At 41.1% G+C, this 19905-nt stretch overlaps 1 protein-coding gene across 2 annotated transcripts; it reads left to right on the forward strand.

Annotated features, from left to right (window-relative positions):
* The first annotated feature begins 3616 nt into the window (after positions 1 to 3616).
* Positions 3617 to 19304, forward strand: LOC138978841 (AP-2 complex subunit mu). Of its 2 annotated transcripts, XR_011459825.1 has the most exons (12): positions 3617 to 3689; positions 5938 to 6041; positions 6477 to 6742; positions 7396 to 7478; positions 8976 to 9111; positions 9642 to 9795; positions 10129 to 10251; positions 10976 to 11111; positions 11377 to 11474; positions 14032 to 14143; positions 14757 to 18482; positions 18737 to 19304. XR_011459825.1 is itself a non-coding variant. In XM_070351628.1 (11 exons), the coding sequence occupies exons 2-11, from the start codon at positions 5968 to 5970 to the stop codon at positions 14889 to 14891; spliced, it is 1317 nt and encodes a 438-aa protein (XP_070207729.1). In that variant the 5' UTR covers positions 3617 to 3689; positions 5938 to 5967; the 3' UTR covers positions 14892 to 19304. The 2 variants fall into 2 exon arrangements, 1 of the variants encoding a protein (XP_070207729.1); XM_070351628.1 differs by having other exon boundaries at positions 14757 to 19304.
* Positions 19305 to 19905: the final 601 nt, after the last annotated feature.

Raw genomic sequence — 19905 nt, forward strand, 5'->3', positions numbered from 1 at the left:
GACATATCTTCAGTGTTCTTTGAAATGGAAACAAACGCCTCACATGCTGTGCGGTGAGTGACTCAGGGGCGTTGCGCTGTGTCAAGTGAAAGTCCAAAGTCAGTTTTCAAGGTCGTCAAACTGCACTACAACCGGCAAAAGTCATGAGAGCTTGTTCACGCATCAGAGTGATGAGAATGGCAAAAAGTGGCGACTGACAATATGTTATTGTTGAACAAGTGACAATCAGTCACGAAGTGTGTCAATGTGTGGGTCACAGTTTGTGTGTGTGTGTCAGTGTGTGTGTGTGTGTGTGTTTGACTAAATGTTTTAACATATATGGGGAATCGAGACGAGGGTCGTGCCGTGTATGTGTGTGTCTGTGTGTGTGTGTAGAGCGATTCAGACTAAACTACTGGACTGATCTTTATGACATTTGACATGAGAGTTCCTGGGAAACGTTTTTCCCCCATTTTTTCGATAAATACCTTTGATCACGTCATATCCGGCTTTTTGTAAAAGTTGAGGCGGCACTGTCACACCCTCATTTTTCAATCAAATTGATTGAAATTTTGGCAAAGCAATCTTAGACGAAGGCCTGACTTTGGTATTGCATTTTTGCTTGGTGGCTTAAAAAACTAATGAATGAGTTTGGTCAATAAAAATCGGAAACTTGTAATTAAAATTATTTTGTTATTAAACGATCCAAAATCAGTTTAATCTTATTCTTCGTAATTTTCTGATTCCAAAAACATATACATATGTTATATTTGGATTAAAAACAAGCTTTGAAAATTAAAAATATGAAAATTATGATTAAAATTAATTTTCCGAAATCGAACAATTTCATCTTATTTCTTGTCGGTCCCTGATTCCAAAAACATATAGATATGATATGTTTGGATTACAAACAAACTCAGTAAGCTAAAAAGAATAGAGATACAGAAAAGCGTGTTATCCTGCTCAGCGTGACCACTACCGCACTATTCTGGCTTGTCGATTTCCATGCCTTTGCCACGAGCGGTGAACTGACGAAACTACGACTACGAGTATGCGCATGATGCGGTCTTGGGGAAAAAAAAAGCAGTGCGTTCAGTTTCATTCTGTGAGTTGGACAGCTTGACTGAATGTTGTTATTTAGAGAGAGAAAAACAAGTCGCGTAAGGCGAAAATACAACATTTAGTCAAGTAGCTGTCGAACTCACAGAATGAAACTGAACGCAATGCAATTTTTCAGCAAGACCGTATACTCGTAGCATCGTCAGTCCACCGCTCATGGCAAAGGCAGTGAAATTGACAAGAAGAGCGGGGTAGTAGTTGCGCTGAGAAGGATAGCACGCTTTTCTGTACCTCTCTTCGTTTTAACTTTCTGAGCGTGTTTTTAATCCACAAATATATCTATATGTTTTTGGAATCAGGAACCGACAAGGAATAAGATGAAAGTGTTTTTAAATTGATTTCGAAAATTTAATTTTGATAATAATTTTTATATTTTTAATTTTCAGAGCTTGTTTTTAATCCAAATATAACATATTTATATGTTTTTGGAATCAGAAAATGATGGAGAATAAGATGAACGTAAATTTGGATCGTTTTATAAAAAACAATATTTTTTTTACAATTTTCCGATTTTTAATGACCAAACTCATTAATTAATTTTTAAGCCACCAAGCTGAAATGCAATACCGAAGTCCGGGCTTCGTCGAACATTACTTGACCAAAATTTCAACCAATTTGGTTAAAAAATGAGGGCGTGACAGTGCCGCCTCAACTTTTACAAAAAGCCGGATATGACGTCATCAAAGGTATTTATCGAGAAAAAAAAGAACGTTCGGGGATATCAATCCCAGGAACTCTCATGTCAAATTTCATAAAGATCGGTCCAGTAGTTTGGTCTGAATCGCTCTACACGCACGCACGCACACACACACATACACACACATACACACACACACACACACACACACACACACACACACACACACACACATACACCACGACCCTCGTTTCGATTCCCCCTCTATGTTAAAACATTTAGTCAAAACTTGACTAAATGTAAAAAGAAGAACTAAACTCAAACTTGAGAGTTCAAAGTTACATGCGGCTATGGGTAGGACGTCACATAAACTCAAGTTACTGACTATCCCCCCTCGGCCCCTCCTTGATCTTCTTGATCTTGATCTTGATAAGTTACGCCAACAGGTCCCAAGCTTGGGAATATACGTTGGCGGAATTTGGGGAGAGCACTTGGTGTTTTAGTCAGCGGTTGGCAGCTTTCCTCTGAATTCGTTGACCGTTGACGACTGGATCGTGTTGTCATCAAGGTTGTTCCAGTCAATAACTGTTCTTGTGAAAAAAGAGTACTTGTACACTGGTGTTTTAGTACACTCCACAGTAAAGCACTGGCTGTTGTTTCTTGTGATATTTCTGACTGTGGCTGATGATGTAAAGTCTTTGTTCACTCGTTGTTTCACTTGTCTTTTTGATTTTTGTTGCTGGATGAATTTCTCAGGGGGTACTGCGGGGACCAGCCCTCTGACCACTTTGAACAGAAATGTGAGTCTCTGTTGTTTCCGGCGTTCCTGGAGTGGGGGAAGCTGTAGTCTGCTGAGCATCTCTGAGACACATCCTGGGTTTCGGTCCCTGTAGTTTTGGGTAATGAATCTGGCTGCTCGTTTCTGTACATTTTCCAGGCTGTCTATATCGCCTTGTTTGTACGGATCCCAGACGAGACAGCTGTACTCCAGGGTTGAGCGGATGAGGGACACATAGGCAGTACGTCTACAGCTTTGTGGGCAGGAACGGAGGTTTCTTCTAAGTAGGCCGAGGGTGGAGTTTGCCTTTTTGACGATTTTGTTGATGTGTGTGGTCCAGCTGAGGTCATCAGTAAAGGTGACGCCTAAGTAGGGATTGCTATTGACTTTCTGGAGAATGTGGTTGTCCAGGTTGTAGAAAAAGCTGGACTTGTTTCTGATGCTAAGGATGTAGCATTTTTTTGCGTTAAAGCGCATGCCCCAGGTGTTTGCCCATTCTTCCAGGGTTTTCAAGTCGGCTTGGAGTATGTGGTGGTCACTGTAGGAGTTGATGGTGCGGTACAGGAGGCAGTCATCTGCAAATAAGCGCACTTGTGACTTCACAGACGCTGGCAAGTCGTTGATGTGGCAGAGGAATAGGACTGGTCCGAGTACGGTACCCTGTGGTACGCCTGAATCTACAGGGACTTCAACTGACTCCTCTCCGTCGACTACCACTCTCATCAGGTCCTAAGTACTGCTGATCGAACTTAGGACCCCGTATTCCACTCATGAAGTCTTATTCGTGATGAAAAGTTTTGTCTTTTAACTTAGAAATCTGCTTCATCGCGAAATCTTTCTTTTCCACTAAACTAAAAATATCAGTGTTCTTTTCTCATTCGTGAACACAACTTATAGTTTCTTTTTCTAATTTTTTTTCAATGGCCGTTTCTTTGGGTAACTAAAATGTCATTAGTTCTTTCTGATAAACAATTTTGAATTTTAAGTCCTTTGTTCACAAGAAGTTTTCCTGCGGCAATCAAAATATATTATATCAGTATTTGAACAGAGGGGGTGGAGATGGGTGGGGAGATTCCCATTTGGAGTCCATAATCCATACCGATAAAAAGAGCAAATCGTTGCAACTTCCGCTTCCGTGCAGTATACATGGAGGGGAGAAATCCGCCCCTTTAGCCGGTAAGAAAACGCGAATTTATGTGTCAAAGTCATTTCACGAGTTTGTTCCTGCGATGAAAATCATTTCATATTTCTCCTCAGTAGCGAAACGTTTTGTTTTTGTCTTGATTTGCACGTAAGAAAGTAATGAAATTGTCAAGAAGACAATGTCATTAGCATCCACTTCAATCATCAATGATTTATTTGCATCGTCTGTACAACTAGAAATCATCATGGACTTGCTTGTTCACTATATGTGTTCTCCTTGTTCATGTCAGCTTTATAGATATGCGGACGATTTACCTTTGGTTCCTATATCTGATTCTGTGTTTTAAGAGATAAAACTGTCAAGAACAACTGCAAACGTACACACAATGCGTGCGTGCTCAACGCGAGCCTGAAACTGAGTTTCACATTTTACATACATGTGTTCTTGCTCGGAAACGCCCACGTACATGGAATAAACTGGGATTGTGTTGATGCCTTTAATTGCAAAGTGAAAGCAGTGCACTGTATGCATGATCTTAACGTGCTGTAAATTGCAGAAGATGAAACTCGGCGTTCCCCTTTATGCTTTAAAATCATTGGAAGTGACACTGACAGCACATGCACTTTATGCATTCAGTTTCAGTATGACTATGATTATTGTTGTTATTTCACTTCAGACCAACTTTGTGTCAGTGTTATGCAACCTTGTCTTTCAAAAGGTCAATCTTCCTGTGTGCGATTAGGCAGCAGCTTGCCTGCCAACCCTGTTTTTATTCTCACTATCCACTTTATATTTCACTCTAGTGATCTTTCTTAGTCTTAAGCGCACCAGCCAATGATTTCCTCAGGATACTGAAGAAGAAGACGTACTCTGAAACGTGAATTTTTTTTATCTGCACATGACATCATTTTCATGGGTTAACTTAATCACTCAGGAGAAAGCCGAAAAAAAATGTTATGCTGACTTCTTTGCCATTTGAGAGCCTTATTCAGTTATTGTGTTCGTGATACGGTAGAGTTGGACACTTGATTGATGCCTACTTTTCCACAGCAGTATTCTTCATTTGGTAGAATCAAAAAGCATAATACTATATTCACAGGAACATGATGTTGTTCAGTATCAAAGAAAGCTTCACAAGATATGTACCCTGCGTCCAACATCCTATCTTCTGTCTGGATAAATAGTGCTGTGCAATAAAATAAATTATTTAAAGTTTTAGTTCCCCTAAGCTCAAAATTGAAATGCAACTTTCACCATTAAAAGTTTTGTAAATCCACATTAAAAAAAAATCTATGTAGATACGATAGTGCAATTAGGGGCAGACAAGGTCACTGCAGTCAAACCTGTTTGTAATGACCACCCAAGGGACTGACCAAAAGTGTTTGTTAAACTCACAAAACCAGTGGTCACTATTGAAAGGTGAATTATATGTATGTTTAAATAAAACTTTTGTAAAAACGCCGGGGCTCCTTTTGGGTGGTTGTTGTGGGCAGTTGGTCGTTATTGAGAGGTGGTAGCCAGGCCAGGTTAGACTTCTATAGAGTGTATTGGTAAACAATGGTATTGTCCAGTATTACATGTTGCAGATGTTGATCTGTGTCTGCTTTGTGTACACTACATTGGGGTGTGCACGTTAAAGATCCCACGATTGACAAACTGGTTTTTCCTGGCAAAATTGTATAGGCATAGATAAAAATGTCCACCAAAATACCCGTGTGACTTGGAATAATAGGCCGTGAAAAGTAGGATATGCGCCGAAATGGCTGCGATCTGCTGGCAGATGTGAATGCGTGATGAATTGTGTAAAAAAAATCCATCTCACACGGCATAAATAAATCCCTGCGCCATGAATATGTGCGCGATATAAATTGCATAAAATAAATATAAAAAAATTAAAAAATAAATCCCTGCGCTTAGAACTGTACCCACGGAATACGCGCGATAAAAGCCTCATATTGATTGATTGATTGAAACAAAAAGTGTCCATGTCATTGTAATGCACATGTGTGTGAAGAGAATTATTTGAATGAGAAGTAAAGAACTCTGCAATTTATAATACAGTAGAACCCCCCTTTTAAGACCTCCAAAAATCTGATAAAATCAGGTCTTAAAAAGGAGGGTGTTTTTTTTTAAAAGGGGGTAAATTTACAGAGGATTGTATGAACAGAAAGTCTAAGATAACAAGGTGTTAAAACTAAAGGGAGGGAGTCTTAAATTGGGCTGGGGGTTGGGGGTCTTAAAAAGGGAGTTACGTACAGTGCAATCTGTCTTTCTTTGCAGTGAAGAGTGAAACACATCTGAAACATCAAGATGATCGGGGGACTGTTTATGTACAACCACAAGGGGGAGGTGCTCATTTCACGAGTGTTCAGAGATGACATCGGGTAAGTGGATCAAGCTGTGCTGTTTACTTAGGTAGAGCTGTGAGATGTTATATCATTGCAAGTAGGTCAGCCGTCCATTGTCTTAAACTTAAAGGGATGCTTTTGTCTTTTTGGTCAGTCTGCAGTTGCTTGAACACATTTTTATTTCTTTTTTCTTCTAATTAGCTGCTTGTTTGAATGATAGGTGAGTGTGTGTGTGCTGATGACACAGCACCTTCTCCCAACATCAAAAATACATTTACTTTGTTTTTGGAAAAAGACAGAGTAGAAGACTTCATCATCTCAACAGAGAAATTTGTTACAAGCTTGATGGATGTGAAAACAGATGGTTGACTCATAATAGTGAAAAAATAATACCTACCTCTAGTTTACAAATTTCAGTTTCAGTATCACCAACAATTTATTTGGAACTCATTGTAACCAAACTTTTTACAGGCGGAATGCGGTGGACGCGTTCCGTGTCAACGTCATCCATGCACGACAGCAAGTTCGCTCTCCTGTGACCAACATCGCTCGCACCAGCTTCTTCCACATCAAGCGTTCCAACATCTGGGTGGCGGCCGTCACCAAGCAGAATGTTAACGCCGCCATGGTCTTTGAGTTTCTGCACAAGATGGTGGAAGTGATGCAGGCCTACTTCGGCAAAATCTCCGAAGACAACATCAAGAACAACTTTGTGCTCATCTATGAAATTTTGGATGGTAAGCTTTTGAAATCAAATAGGTAGAATCTCTGAAGGAAATCGCCAAGAACAGTTTTGTGCTCATCTATGAATCTTGGATGGTAAGCTTTCAGGCGTGAAAATCTTCAGACTTTTGCTCTGAGCTCGAAGGATGCAATTTCAAACCAATTGTTTTACTTCATGCCCAGAATTTCTGTAAAATTTTGAGTGACAAAACATTTTCAGACTATTGTGTGTGTCCTACTTCCTATGTGAGCTTTGAACTTTAAATGGGCTTGGATGAAGAAGCATCAGGATGTGCATAATGTGGAGGAGATATTTTACAAAATGTACACAACGTACAAATTTGAAACAAGTGAACACGGTAAGCTGCTCAACGGAGCAATTTGGGTGATCGAGGAAGAGATTTAAAACTACCAACAGGGTTGTAAACTTTGAAGGATATTGAGATTGTACGGAGAAAATTCCACTTAAGTCGAGGACAATTTGACTTTCAAAGAGGCGATTCTCATTAAGCAAGTTTTTTTCTTCTTCAGGAAATGGTAGGGAAGCAACAAGGATGTATTTTATTTGGGTTCTTCTTTTATTGTATTTTTATGTGTGTTCACGTACAGAATCTCTGTCTTGGCGGGCATCTGCATATCATTCTGATTTTGTGTGTGTATTTTGCAGAGATTCTTGACTATGGGTACCCCCAGAATACAGACACTGGCATCTTGAAAACTTTCATCACACAACAGGGTGTCAAGTCTCAGGTAGGGTTCTGCCTTCTCTGTATAGCTTTACATTTATGTTTACTTCATGTCAAATATGCATGTGAAATTAAACAGATGTACATGTGTCAGGCCAAGTGTTACATTTTCATAACTTTTGTAATCCCATAACTTTTGTGCAGTTCTGAATGTTGGGGATGATTTTTGAGTCACTTGAGAAAAAGTGACTCTATGTAATCGGTCAGTGTTAGTCTGTCCGGCCGGCCGGCCGTCCGTAGACACCACCTTAACGTTGGACTTTTCTCGGAAACTATCAAAGCGATCGGGCTCATATTTTGTTTAGTCGTGACCTCCAATGACCTCTACACTTTAACGATGGTTTCGTTGACCTTTGACCTTTTTCAAGGTCACAGGTCAGCGTCAAAGGAAAAATTAGACATTTTATATCTTTGACAAACTTTTCTCGGAAACTATCAAAGCGATCGGGCTCATATTTTGTTTAGTCGTGACCTCCAATGACCTCTACACTTTAACGATGGTTTCGTTGACCTTTGACCTTTTTCAAGGTCACAGGTCAGCGTCAAAGGAAAAATTAGACATTTTATATCTTTGACAAAGTTCATCGGATGTGATTGAAACTTTGTAGGATTATTCTTTACATCAAAGTATTTACATCTGTAGCCTTTTACGAACGTTATCAGAAAAACAAGGGAGATAACTAGCCTTTTCTGTTCGGCAACACACAACTTAACGTTGGGCTTTTCTCGGAAACTATAAAAGTGACCGGGCTCAAATTTTATGTGAACGTGACTCATTGTGTTGTGAATAGCAATTTCTTCCTGTCCATCTGATGCCTCATATAATATTCAGAACTGCGAAAGTGACTCGATCGAGCGTTTGCTCTTCTTGTTAGTACAGTGTTTTAGACTTAGACTTGAATTTTCCAGCAATAGGATATCAAAGTAGGAAAATGACAGGCGCTGTGGCGGGGTGGTAAGACGTCGGCCTCTTAATCGGAAGGTCGAGGGTTCGAATCCCGGCCGCTGCCGCCTGGTGGATTAAGTGTGGAGATTTTTCCGATCTTCCAGGTCAACTTATGTGCAGACCTGCTAGTGACTTATCCCCCTTCGTGTGTACACGCAAGCACAAGACCAAGTGCGCACGGAAAAGATCCTGTAATCCATGTCAGAGTTCGGTGGGTTATAGAAACACGAAAATACCCAGCATGCTTCCTCCGAAAGCGGCGTATGGCTGCCTAAATGGCAGGGTAAAAACGGTCATACACGTAAAATTCCACTCGTGCAAAGAAAAACACGAGTGTACATGGGAGTTTCAGCCCACGAACGCAGAAGAAGAAGAAGAAGAAAGTAGGAAAATAAATGCAACGAGGATGAAAGTCTATTGTTCATTTGAATGCTTGTTATTCTCTTAGGTGCCAGGAGATTGGTTCCGTATAACTCTCACTTTCTCAATTGCACATGTCGTATGCATTACTTCCCTTTGTTTCTCAGATCATCAATGTGATAATCATTTCTGCAGACAAAAGAAGAAACGGCCCAGATAACATCACAAGTGACGGGCCAAATTGGTTGGCGACGCGAAGGTATCAAGTATCGTCGCAACGAACTCTTCCTGGATGTGTTGGAGTCGGTCAACTTGCTTATGTCACCGCAAGGTGAGTTCTGTTATGTGTCCCTCTGTTTTAAGTCCTCAAGCAAATGCATTACGTCTTATAAATGAGTGGGTGGGGTCGAGGTAAATTTGTAGACTTTTGTGAAGATAACGTCTTGGGTGTTGGAGAACAAGGCCTAAAAAACATCATTTGAAATCCAGCACAGTTTTATACGTATCAGAATTCTCATGGTTGAAAATGTTTTGCTTTGTCACATGTAGATTTTGCTGCCGTTTCATTGCAAGTGCTGTTTAGTTACAGTAATACTTGCTGTTTGATAGTTACTAGGTTCTAAATGCACACATAACTACTGTGGCACAGTGTATATAGTAACAAGCAGAACGTATATGATAACTACTGTATCACATTGTATCACAGGTCAGGTTCTGAGTGCCCATGTGGCTGGCCGCATCGTCATGAAGAGCTACCTGATAGCAAGATAACTACTGTATCACATTGTATAACGTACATGATATCTACTGTATCACATTGTATAACGTACATGATAACTACTGTATCGCATTGTATCACAGGTCAGGTTCTGAGTGCCCATGTGGCTGGCCGCATCGTCATGAAGAGCTACCTGAGCGGCATGCCGGAGTGCAAGTTCGGCATCAACGACAAAGTCCTGATGGAGAGCAAGGGAAAGAGCAGTCTGGACGACTCCACTCGAGTCAGCGGCAGCAGGTGAGGATGATGATGTCATCTTAATTCTTCCGAAGACAGAGTGTGGCTGCTTATATGGCGGGGTGATTGAAAATGGTCGTGCATTTAATCTTCCCATTTGCATGACAAAGTCGCCTTGTCTGTGCCAAGTAGCCCTGCAAGTGTTTCGTGTGAGCACCATTAACAATGACATGTAGTTGTGATTACTTCAGTATGAGTCTGTGGTAACAAGGGGCTATGATGATGACAGTGGCATTGATGATACACAGACAGTTTTTTGGTACAGATGCTTTATGTGTTTTGTAATTGTTGCCGTTTTTGTTATCTGATTTATTGTTATTTGCCTCGGCACAGCGGCGGCAAGACGTCCATTGCGATCGATGACTGCCAGTTCCACCAGTGTGTCAAGCTGAGCAAGTTCGAGACGGAGCACAGCATCAGCTTTATCCCCCCAGACGGAGAGTTTGAACTCATGAGGTCAGTTTCATAAAGGCTTTATTGAATTTTCCTTATAATTCTTATAAAATGTGTGGCTTATGATCGTGTACAGGCAGGACAGGTTAGGTGCGTCAGAATTTTTTTCTCCATTTTAATGCATAATAAAGTGTTGTTATTGATCAATATGTGCACTCAGTTGGCAAAAGTTTTACGCTTTAGCTGCTCCACGCGTTTGTAAATAGCAGATGAGGACAGATAGACCAAACCGCTTGCATACTCGCCAAAACAGTCAGACCAACACACTCAGATAATTGTGGACACAGACAAACCAACTGACTTGCATACATGCAGACACAGACAGACAGACTAAAACATTTGGAAATACACACACACAAACAGACACTCTCGCATACATGCATGCACAGGCAAGCAGACACTCACACTGACACACACACACACACACAAAAGCACACACACAAACGCACACACACAAACACACACATAAAGGCACATACACACGCACATACACATGCACATACACATGCACACACACACACACACACACACACACACACACACACACACACACACACACACACACACACACGAGATAAAAGAAAAGTAAGTCAAACATAAACAGTAACTAACTTCAGGACTCCTCTGAAACAAGTCCTTTGTGACCATGGTCTGTGCATGTTAAAGTTTTTGCAGCGATTGAAAGATGAGCATAGAATATTCAGTGCATGTCATATTGTCCTTGCAGATACCGCACAACCAAGGACATCAGCCTGCCGTTCCGAGTTATCCCTCTCGTCCGGGAAGTGGGACGTCAGAAAATGGAGGTCAAGGTCGTCGTCAAGTCCAACTTCAAACCTTCCCTGCTGGCCCAGAAAGTGGAGGTACACATACATGACAGCAGGCTTTGGAAAAAGACTACTCTGTTGATGGCATAATTCAAACCAACTGATAGGAATTTTATGTTTTTGTACTCTTGATTGTCTAAAATACGATCAGTATGGTTGGTGAAAAAAAACAACAAAAAAAACCCTCGACTCAAAGCTGATTCAGTATTTTGACATGCCCCTTTTTCAACTTTTGACTGTACAATGTTGTATTACCTAGTTGTAAATTATAATTGTTTTTCTTTACCTTTTTTTTCTACAGGTGCGCATCCCAACCCCTCTGAACACGAGCGGCGTACAGGTGATATGTATGAAGGGCAAAGCCAAGTACAAAGCCAGCGAAAACGCCATTGTGTGGAAGTGAGTATTTCACCTTTTTGACTCACATGCGAAGCAAAAGTGAGTCTATGTACTCACCCGAGTCGTCCGTCCGTCCGTCTGTCCGTCCGTCCCGGCGTCCGTCCGTCCGGAAAACTTTAACGTTGGATATTTCTTGGACACTATTCAGTCTATCAGTACCAAATTTGGCAAGATGGTGTATGATGACAAGGCCCCAAAAAACATACATAGCATCTTGACCTTGCTTCAAGGTCAAGGTCGCAGGGGCCATAAATTGTCTTAAAAAACAGCTATTTTTCACATTTTTCCCATTTTCTCTGAAGTTTTTGAGATTTAATACCTCACCTATATATGATATATAGGGCAAAGTAAGCCCCATCTTTTGATACCAGTTTGGTTTACCTTGCTTCAAGGTCAAGGTCACAGGAGCTCTTCAAAGTTGGATTGTATACATATTTTGAAGTGACCTTGACCCTGAACTATGGAAGATAACTGTTTCAAACTTAAAAATTATGTGGGGCACATGTTATGCTTTCATCATGAGACACATTTGGTCACATATGATCAAGGTCAAGGTCACTTTGACCCTTATGAAATGTGACCAAAATAAGGTAGTGAACCACTAAAAGTGACCATATCTCAAGGTAGAAAGAGCCAATAAGCACCATTGTACTTCCTATGTCTTGAATTAACAGCTTTGTGTTGCATGACCTTGGATGACCTTGACCTTGGGTCAAGGTCACATGTATTTTGGTAGGAAAAATGTGTAAAGCAGTTCTTAGTGTATGATGTCATTGCTAGGTTTAGCTGAAGGTCAAGGTCATGTAAAGGTCAAGCATGTGAGTCGTATGGGCTTTGCCCTTCTTGTTGTTGTTGCATGAAAGATTGTTATGTATCCAACAGAAAGATTTGTCTCCTACAAGTCTTATTGTTTGTTTGTTTGTTTGCTTAACGCCCAGCCGACCACGAAGGGCCATATCAGGGCGGTGCTGCTTTGACATATAACGTGCGCCACACACAAGACAGAAGTCGCAGCACAGGCTTCATGTCTCCCCCAGTCACATTATTCTGACACCGGACCAACCAGTCCTAGCACTAACCCCATAATGCCAGACGCCAGGCGGAGCAGCCACTAGATTGCCAATTTTAAAGTCTTAGGTATGACCCGGCCGGGGTTCGAACCCACGACCTCCCGATCACGGGGCGGACGCCTTACCATTAGGCCAACTGTGCCGGTGCTTATTGTTTGTTGAGTGAGGAAATTTGAATCAGATAATTATGGAGAGTCTTGGTTGGATCAAGCGGATAGAATTTTTTTCAAAGCAAGGATGCCATTTGGATTGTGTTTTTTTTAATTTTTATCAAATTTGCTGAAATGCCTAGACAAGTTTAAGAGATTTGCGGAAGTTTTACAATTAATTAGTCCTTTGTGACACCTCTCTCACAAAGTTTGGCAGTTCTGATGAAAGGCAACATTTTGTGGGAAAATAAAAATAAGTGTTTGCAGTTCGCTGGCTGCTGACAACCTGTTCTTTGTGACCATCTTATAGCCTCCTTTGTACATTGTTTGAAGGAAGGACTGTGAACCTTGGAGTCAACTTTAGAGGAGCCCCCCCTTGAAAAAATCTGAGAAAATCAGGTCTTAAAAAGGAGGGAGGGTACATTTATAGAGGTTATAAACAGAAAATCTGAGAAAACAGTGTCTTGGAAGGGAGGGAGTTTTAAAACGGGGGTAAATTTACAGAAGTCATGAGAAAAAAATCTGAGAAAACAGTGTCTTGAAAGGGAGGGAGTCTTAAAACAGGGTCTTAAATTGTGGGTCTGAAAAGGAGGGTCCCACTGTCCTTAGATACAGAGCACTGCCCTTGTGATCCTTGGGGCACGGGATCTTCTTCTTCTTCTTCTTCGTTCGTGGGCTGAAACTCCCACGTACACTCATGTTTTTTGCACGAGTGGAATTTTACGTGTATGATCGTTTTTTACCCCGCCATTTAGGCAGCCATACGCCGTTTTCGGAGGAAGCATGCTGGGTATTTTCGTGTTTCTATAACCCACCGAACTCTGACATGGATTACAGGATCTTTTTCGTGCGCACTTGGTCTTGTGCTTGCGTGTACACACGGGGGTGTTCGGACACCGAGGAGAGTCTGCACACAAAGTTGACTCTGAGAAATAAATCTCTCGCCGAACGTGGGGACGAACTCACGCTGACAGCGGCCAACTGGGTACAAATCCAGCGCGCTACCAACTGAGCTACATCCCTGCCCGGCACGGGATCAAATCCCGGCCCAGACGGACACAGGTAAACTTTATGTGCATATCCGAAACCCCTGTGTCACCCACCACAAGGCACGTAAAAAAAGCTCGGTCATTCTTCCAGAAGTGCAGCTGGATGATTACACCTAACATGCACACAACTGGGTAGCACGACTCTTATCGCTGCTAGCTTTCCACTGGGAGAAAACGACCCGAATTTCCCAGTAATGGGACAATAATGTGATAGAAATGAAATGGGAACAAAGTATGACAGTGTGTTCTGTATCGGTTGTCGTTACGGAAATGCTGTGCCGTGTTTCAGGATCAAGCGTATGGGAGGAATGAAGGAGTGTCAGCTGAGCGCCGAGATTGAACTGTTGGCCACCAACGACAAGAAGAAGTGGACCCGACCCCCCATCTCCATGAACTTTGAGGTCAGTTTTGGTGCATATGCTGCTTTCTTCTTCTTCTACTTCAACTTCTATTTCTTCTTCTTTGTTCATGGCTTAAACGCCTGCGTACACATGTTTTTGTAGAAATGGACCCGAACCCCTATCTCCATGAACTTTGAGGTCACTTTTCATGCATATGCTGCTTTCTTCTTCTTTTTTTCCAACTTTTTCTTCTTCTTCTTCGTTCCTGGGCTTAAACGCCCACATACTTTCATGTTTTTAGCAAAAGAAGGTGACCTGACCCCCCCATCTCCATGAACTTTGAGGCCACTTTTCATGCATTTGCCCCTTTCTTCTTCTACTTTTTCTTCTTCTTCGTCTTCTTCTTCTTCTTCGTTCATGGGCTTAAACGCCCATGCACGCTCATGGTTTTTTGCTTGAGTGGGTTTTATATTTGGATGACCATTTTCCCTCCGCTGTTTAGACAGCCTAAGGTAAGTTTTGGTGCACATGCTCCTTTCTTCTTCTTCTGCGTAAACTTGTGATTTTGGCTCTGTCGGGTTTCTACGTGTAAACTAGCAAACAAACAGGCATCTCCTGTGTTAAGCACACTGTTTGACATGCACTGACTAGCATCTTGCGTTGCTTGTTACAGGTACCCTTTGCACCATCAGGATTCAAGGTGCGCTACCTGAAGGTGTTCGAATCCAAGATGAACTACAGTGACCACGACGTCATCAAGTGGGTCCGGTACATCGGCCGCAGCGGACTGTATGAGACCAGGTGTTGAGCGGGGACAGGCGAGAGGAACACTTTATAGATTAAAAAAAACTGTCGTGATGAGTCCTCTTCATTAGTCAATTTTGTTGCAGAAAAATTAGAGTTGCAGAGACAGAAAGTATATGATGGTTTTCAGCGAAATGTTGATTTGCAATTGTGAGAGAACACTGTCCAATTAAGAGCAGAAGCTGAAAGTGGGAGAGTAGTCGTTTACTCTGTGAAAATTCAGCAGTGAGTTTATCATACTCAGAACAAGGGTTGATGAGAAATGTTGGATTGCAATTGTGAGAACTCTGTTGAATTAAGAGTGGAAAGTGGAAGAGTATGTTGATATACAGACCAGAGTCTGTCTGCCATAAAGGAAAAGACGCTATACTTTCAAAATGTATGGAAGAGTAGCCATCTAGCATTCAACAGTGAGTAAGAGTAAGAGTTTATGAGAACCTTTGAATTGCATTTGGGAGAGCTTGAAAACACTCAAGAGTGGAAGCGTGTTTTGTTCTAGCTTAATGGAATAGGATAATGGTTGTATCATGTTTCTTAGGAAGAACTATTGTGATGATTAGAATAGTCTTGATGAGAAGTTCATCGGACTGACAATTGACATTGACACTTTGCAAAAACTTGAGTCAAGATTAGTTAGGTGCGGGTTAGGGGGAAGAATTTACCCGATGCTCCCCAGCATGTCGAAAGAGGCGACTAACGGATTCTGTTTCTCCTTTTACCCTTGTTAAGTGTTTCTTGTATAGAATATAGTCAATGTTTGTAAAGATTTTAGTCAAGCAGTATGTAAGAAATGTTAAGTCCTTTGTACTGGAAACTTGCATTCTCCCAGTAAGGTAATATATTGTACTACGTTGCAAGCCCCTGGAGCAAATTTTTGATTAGTGCTTTTGTGAACAAGAAACAATTGACAAGTGGCTCTATCCCATCTCCCCCCTTTCCCCGTCGCGATATAACCTTCGTGGTTGAAAACGACGTTAAACACCAAAGAAAGAAAGATGTAGAGATATTCATCGGACTGACAATTGACATTGACACTTTGCACAAACTTGAGTCAAGATTAGTTAGGTGAGCATGTAAGAGCTGTACCGTATTTGACGGATTACAAGACGCACCGTTTTATAAGCCGCACCCCCGACTTTTAACAAAAAAATAAGGGACGAGCCACGTATAGGCCGCGTCACTATATTAGCCGCCGTCGAAAAAAATATAATCAGATCGTGTCAATCAATCAAAACAACCAGGCAAACGAAAGTACGGTATTTGGCGAAATCGGCTCCGAGAATAAACAAGTGAAACAAAGAAGAAAAGTGAAAAAGTTTGAAGAAAAATATCACACACACACAATTTGTAACCAACACACACATGTAGTCCCGCCCGGAATAAGCTTTTTGGGGATGATTTACGACTTTTGCGCACATTTCGAGCAGACGAAAACACAACATGGCGGCTCTCGCTCCCCCAACTATAGCAAGACACACAAAAACGAAATCTCGCGCGCGCGAGATCCTGATACATCCGGTGTTTCTCTGTACGCTATCTTGTCACGACGACTTGTTGACAAACGAAGATTCGCGAAAGAAAGAGAAAAGCGCCGAGTCTTGAGTAGAGAGCTAATAAAGTACCGGTAATCGCTAATCGAGCGAAATGAAAATCCGCGGCGACTTCCATTAGGTGAATGCTATTCAAGTTTAGGTAACGTTTTAGCCGCATCTTTTTATAAGCCGCAATGCGATTTTTTTTGAAAAAAAGTCGCGGCTTGTAGTCCGTCAAATACGGTATGTATCATTTCGTCTTGTTTGCTAGTGTTACGGTTTTTATTTTTATTTTTGACATAGATGTACACTTAGGTCCCAGTCTAACTGAGCAAAAAGGATCTTTTCATGTTATGCAAACTGCACACCAAGAAGAATAGAAGACTGATGTTGTCAGGAAATAATGATGTTCTGTGTAAGGGAAGAATGCTAAAACCTGATATTAATTAATTGAGCAAAGTCGACTTCACCAAGTCTACTTCAGGAACCTTGCTGCACAAAGCTTTGCACTGACATTTTGGTAAAAAGACTTTGCAAAGTTGACTTTGGGGTCAGTTAAGGAAAACCTTTAGGAGTCTCTTGTTAGGCCAAAAAAAAAATAGGTGTGGTTACAGTAACCCGACCTAGCCTATTTTTTGGGGCCGACCCTATAACTTTTTATTACATTTGTCACCAAAAAAAACCAAGTAAACGAATGCAGAAAACGCAATGAAAGCGAAAGCGCCCGAGTCGCACACTTATTTCCCTGTCAAGTAGGTTTAATTTGTACACATTAGAAAAAAAAGTTTAAAAAAAAAAAGTGATTGCCTACCTTCCTACCCTATTTTTTTTGGCTATGTTACTGTAACCACACCTATTATTTATTTTGGCCTTACATAAATTGGACTTGTATTGTATCTGTACATTTTTCTTGATTGTATAGAGGAGGATAGAAATTTACAACTTTAGAGTAGTAACTTTTATGGTGAAATGCATGTGTTAATGTTATGGTGTACAGATAATCATGTTTGGCTTCAATGTTTCATGTCTTCATTTTGTCCGTTATTGTTGCTAGTTTGTTCCATTTTTCAAATTGAATGCTCTCCGAAGATTATTATAGACTGAATGAATCTGTCTAGCAGAACATGTCTTCGTAGTATGAACTGTAAGACATGTGTTGTGTACTTGAAATAATGCTTCATGTTGTGGTTGTTTACATTAAAGTAGGAAATAAGTAGGAAATAAGTGTTAACAGTTTGATCATCATCAAATCAATCACGTTTTGAATGTCCCATTGCTTTAAACATCTTTTTGTTTGTTTTGTCTTTTGTTGAGTGTCCTGCATATATACTTTGTGATACCTTTATGTGTGGAAGTTGAAAGATGCATTATACTTATTTAACCCTATTTTTCTATTTCAGTAATATGTAATCTTCCAGTGTTTACCCAGGAAAGCTGCAATGAGATTAGAACTTTATGACAGGTTTCATAAGAACAAGGTGACTAAACAGTAACACTTACTACGCTTATGCTTATTTTGAGATTGCTCTTGAATTTGACAGTCCTATGTATTTGCATTTCTGCATTCAATATTTGGAGAAAAAATCCATCTTCCTAACTCTACAATGCATTCCAGCTTAATGAAAAAATGGATTTTGAGAGTGTGTATACATTTCCGACATCTGTATTAAATTCATGCTTGGTTCCGGAAAGGACAAGACTTAGAACTCTTGGGCATTCTGCATGCAAATTTTATGTCGTCATTAGCTTTGAAACGTTAACTTGACGTTACCGTTCATGTTTCAAGTATTTACGTGCATCCATCAGCCATTTTGATTTCGGGTTTCTTCGCTGATTTTGTTGTTCGACTCGCTGTGAATAGCATTTACTCTGCACAGGCATGTAGTTTGTAGGTAGTTGTGGTTGCTTTCTAGAACTAGTCTTAAGTCCGCATTTGCAAATGCATGTAAAATGCATCCTTGTGCAATGAAATGCTTTAAGTCTTTGTTTTCTGTTACCGCGGTGGTTGTTTTAGTTCTCGTTGAATTCAGTATTGCCCATGTGTAACAATGAAGCACTCGACTGTTAATGACGGAGTGACTTATTCCTGTAGACTCCCTGTGGAGCATAGGGCCGCAACAGGCTTTCACCAGCACGCGTCATGAGCTCTTCTGGAGAGGAACCTTCCTGACTGGGCTGTTGTTGGTTGGTTTTTGTTGCGGTTTCTGTAGCAAGTTGGTTTTTTGGCGGGGTGGAGTTGCTAACCCCACGCCCAACCCTCCTCCTTTATCCGGGCTTGGGACCGGCTGAAAGACCTTTAGGGTGCATCCAGGCGGAGTTTAATGACGGAGTGATTTCCATCATTTCCATAAGCATCAGCGAAGTAGGTTCACTCATTCATTCCTACTAGCACTAGAGGGAAATGTTTCTGTATGGACATTCTTTACTGTGTTGTAGTATCCCATCTCCCCCCCTTTCCCCGTGGCGATATAACCTTCGTGGTTGAAAACGACGTTAAACACCAAATAAAGAAAGTGTTGTAGTAGCCGTTGCTGTGAGAAATATTTACCTTGATTTCTTTAATGAAAATACGTTACTTTTTTCTTCAACTCCCGACTATTGCGTCTTTTACTCGGTAGCATCTGATGTGTGAACAAAATCTTCTGTATTTTCGAACAGAGTGCGAGCGTCCTATAACTGCAAATATTATACCTTCAGCAAGAAATATGGAATAATGAAGGGAGAGCCCAATAATTAGCTTGGATTGAAATTGTTACAAGAACAGTAGTTGTTGAAGAAGTAACTGTAAGATCATTATCATGTTTTCACTTTAGTCATCTGTTTTGGCGTATGTATGTATAGAGACCTCAAGAGGAATAAAGTCATCTTGTGTCTGTAAACACCGAGGATGGGATGTGATGTGTTCGTCTGTGACGCCATTGATGCTTTTGTTTGTCCATCATTTTGTTTGGAGTGTTGTGTGTGTGTGTGTTCACAAATCCAGGTCTGTGTCTCTTTTGCAGTATTAAAACTCATCTCTGGCATCTCTCTCTCCAGGCATGGGAATTGAAAAAAGTAAAAAAGGCTGAACATTTGTAAGTAATAGCAAAGTGGACAGCGCAAAGCCCTGCTACGGGTGTTCGGGGGCATGCCCCCTCCCCCCCCCCCCCCCCCCCCTGGAATTTTTTTTTCTCCAAAGAACCCAAATGGTGCAATTTGGTGTCATATGTCCTCCAAGTTTGCCATTAAATTCAGTTTTTATAACCATTTTTGCCTCCCCCTTTTATTTTTTCGGCAGACACTTTTGCTTTTTCGGCGGGAACAAAAAAAAAAAATACGGCGGAAATTTGCCTTTCGGCAGACAATTTCCATGCCTGCTCTCTCTCTCTCTCCTCTCTCTCTCTCTCTCTATCTCTCTCTCTCTCTCTCTCTCTCTCTCTCCTCTCTCTCTCTCTCTCTATCTCTCTCTCTCTCTCTCTCACACACACACACACACGAATCTCACAA

The sequence above is a fragment of the Littorina saxatilis genome, linkage group LG10 (assembly GCF_037325665.1).
Source record: "Littorina saxatilis isolate snail1 linkage group LG10, US_GU_Lsax_2.0, whole genome shotgun sequence".
Lineage (NCBI taxonomy): Eukaryota > Metazoa > Mollusca > Gastropoda > Littorinimorpha > Littorinidae > Littorina > Littorina saxatilis.

Excerpts from the sequence above, each read along its gene's own strand:
- LOC138978841 (XM_070351628.1), top strand. The coding sequence starts at position 5,968 with ATGATCGGGGGACTGTTTATGTACAACCACAAGGGGGAGGTGCTCATT. Across the intron at positions 9,796-10,128 it reads ACTCGAGTCAGCGGCAGCAG|CGGCGGCAAGACGTCCATTG; the intron begins GTGAGGATGATG and ends GCCTCGGCACAG. Across the intron at positions 11,475-14,031 it reads GAAAACGCCATTGTGTGGAA|GATCAAGCGTATGGGAGGAA; the intron begins GTGAGTATTTCA and ends GCCGTGTTTCAG.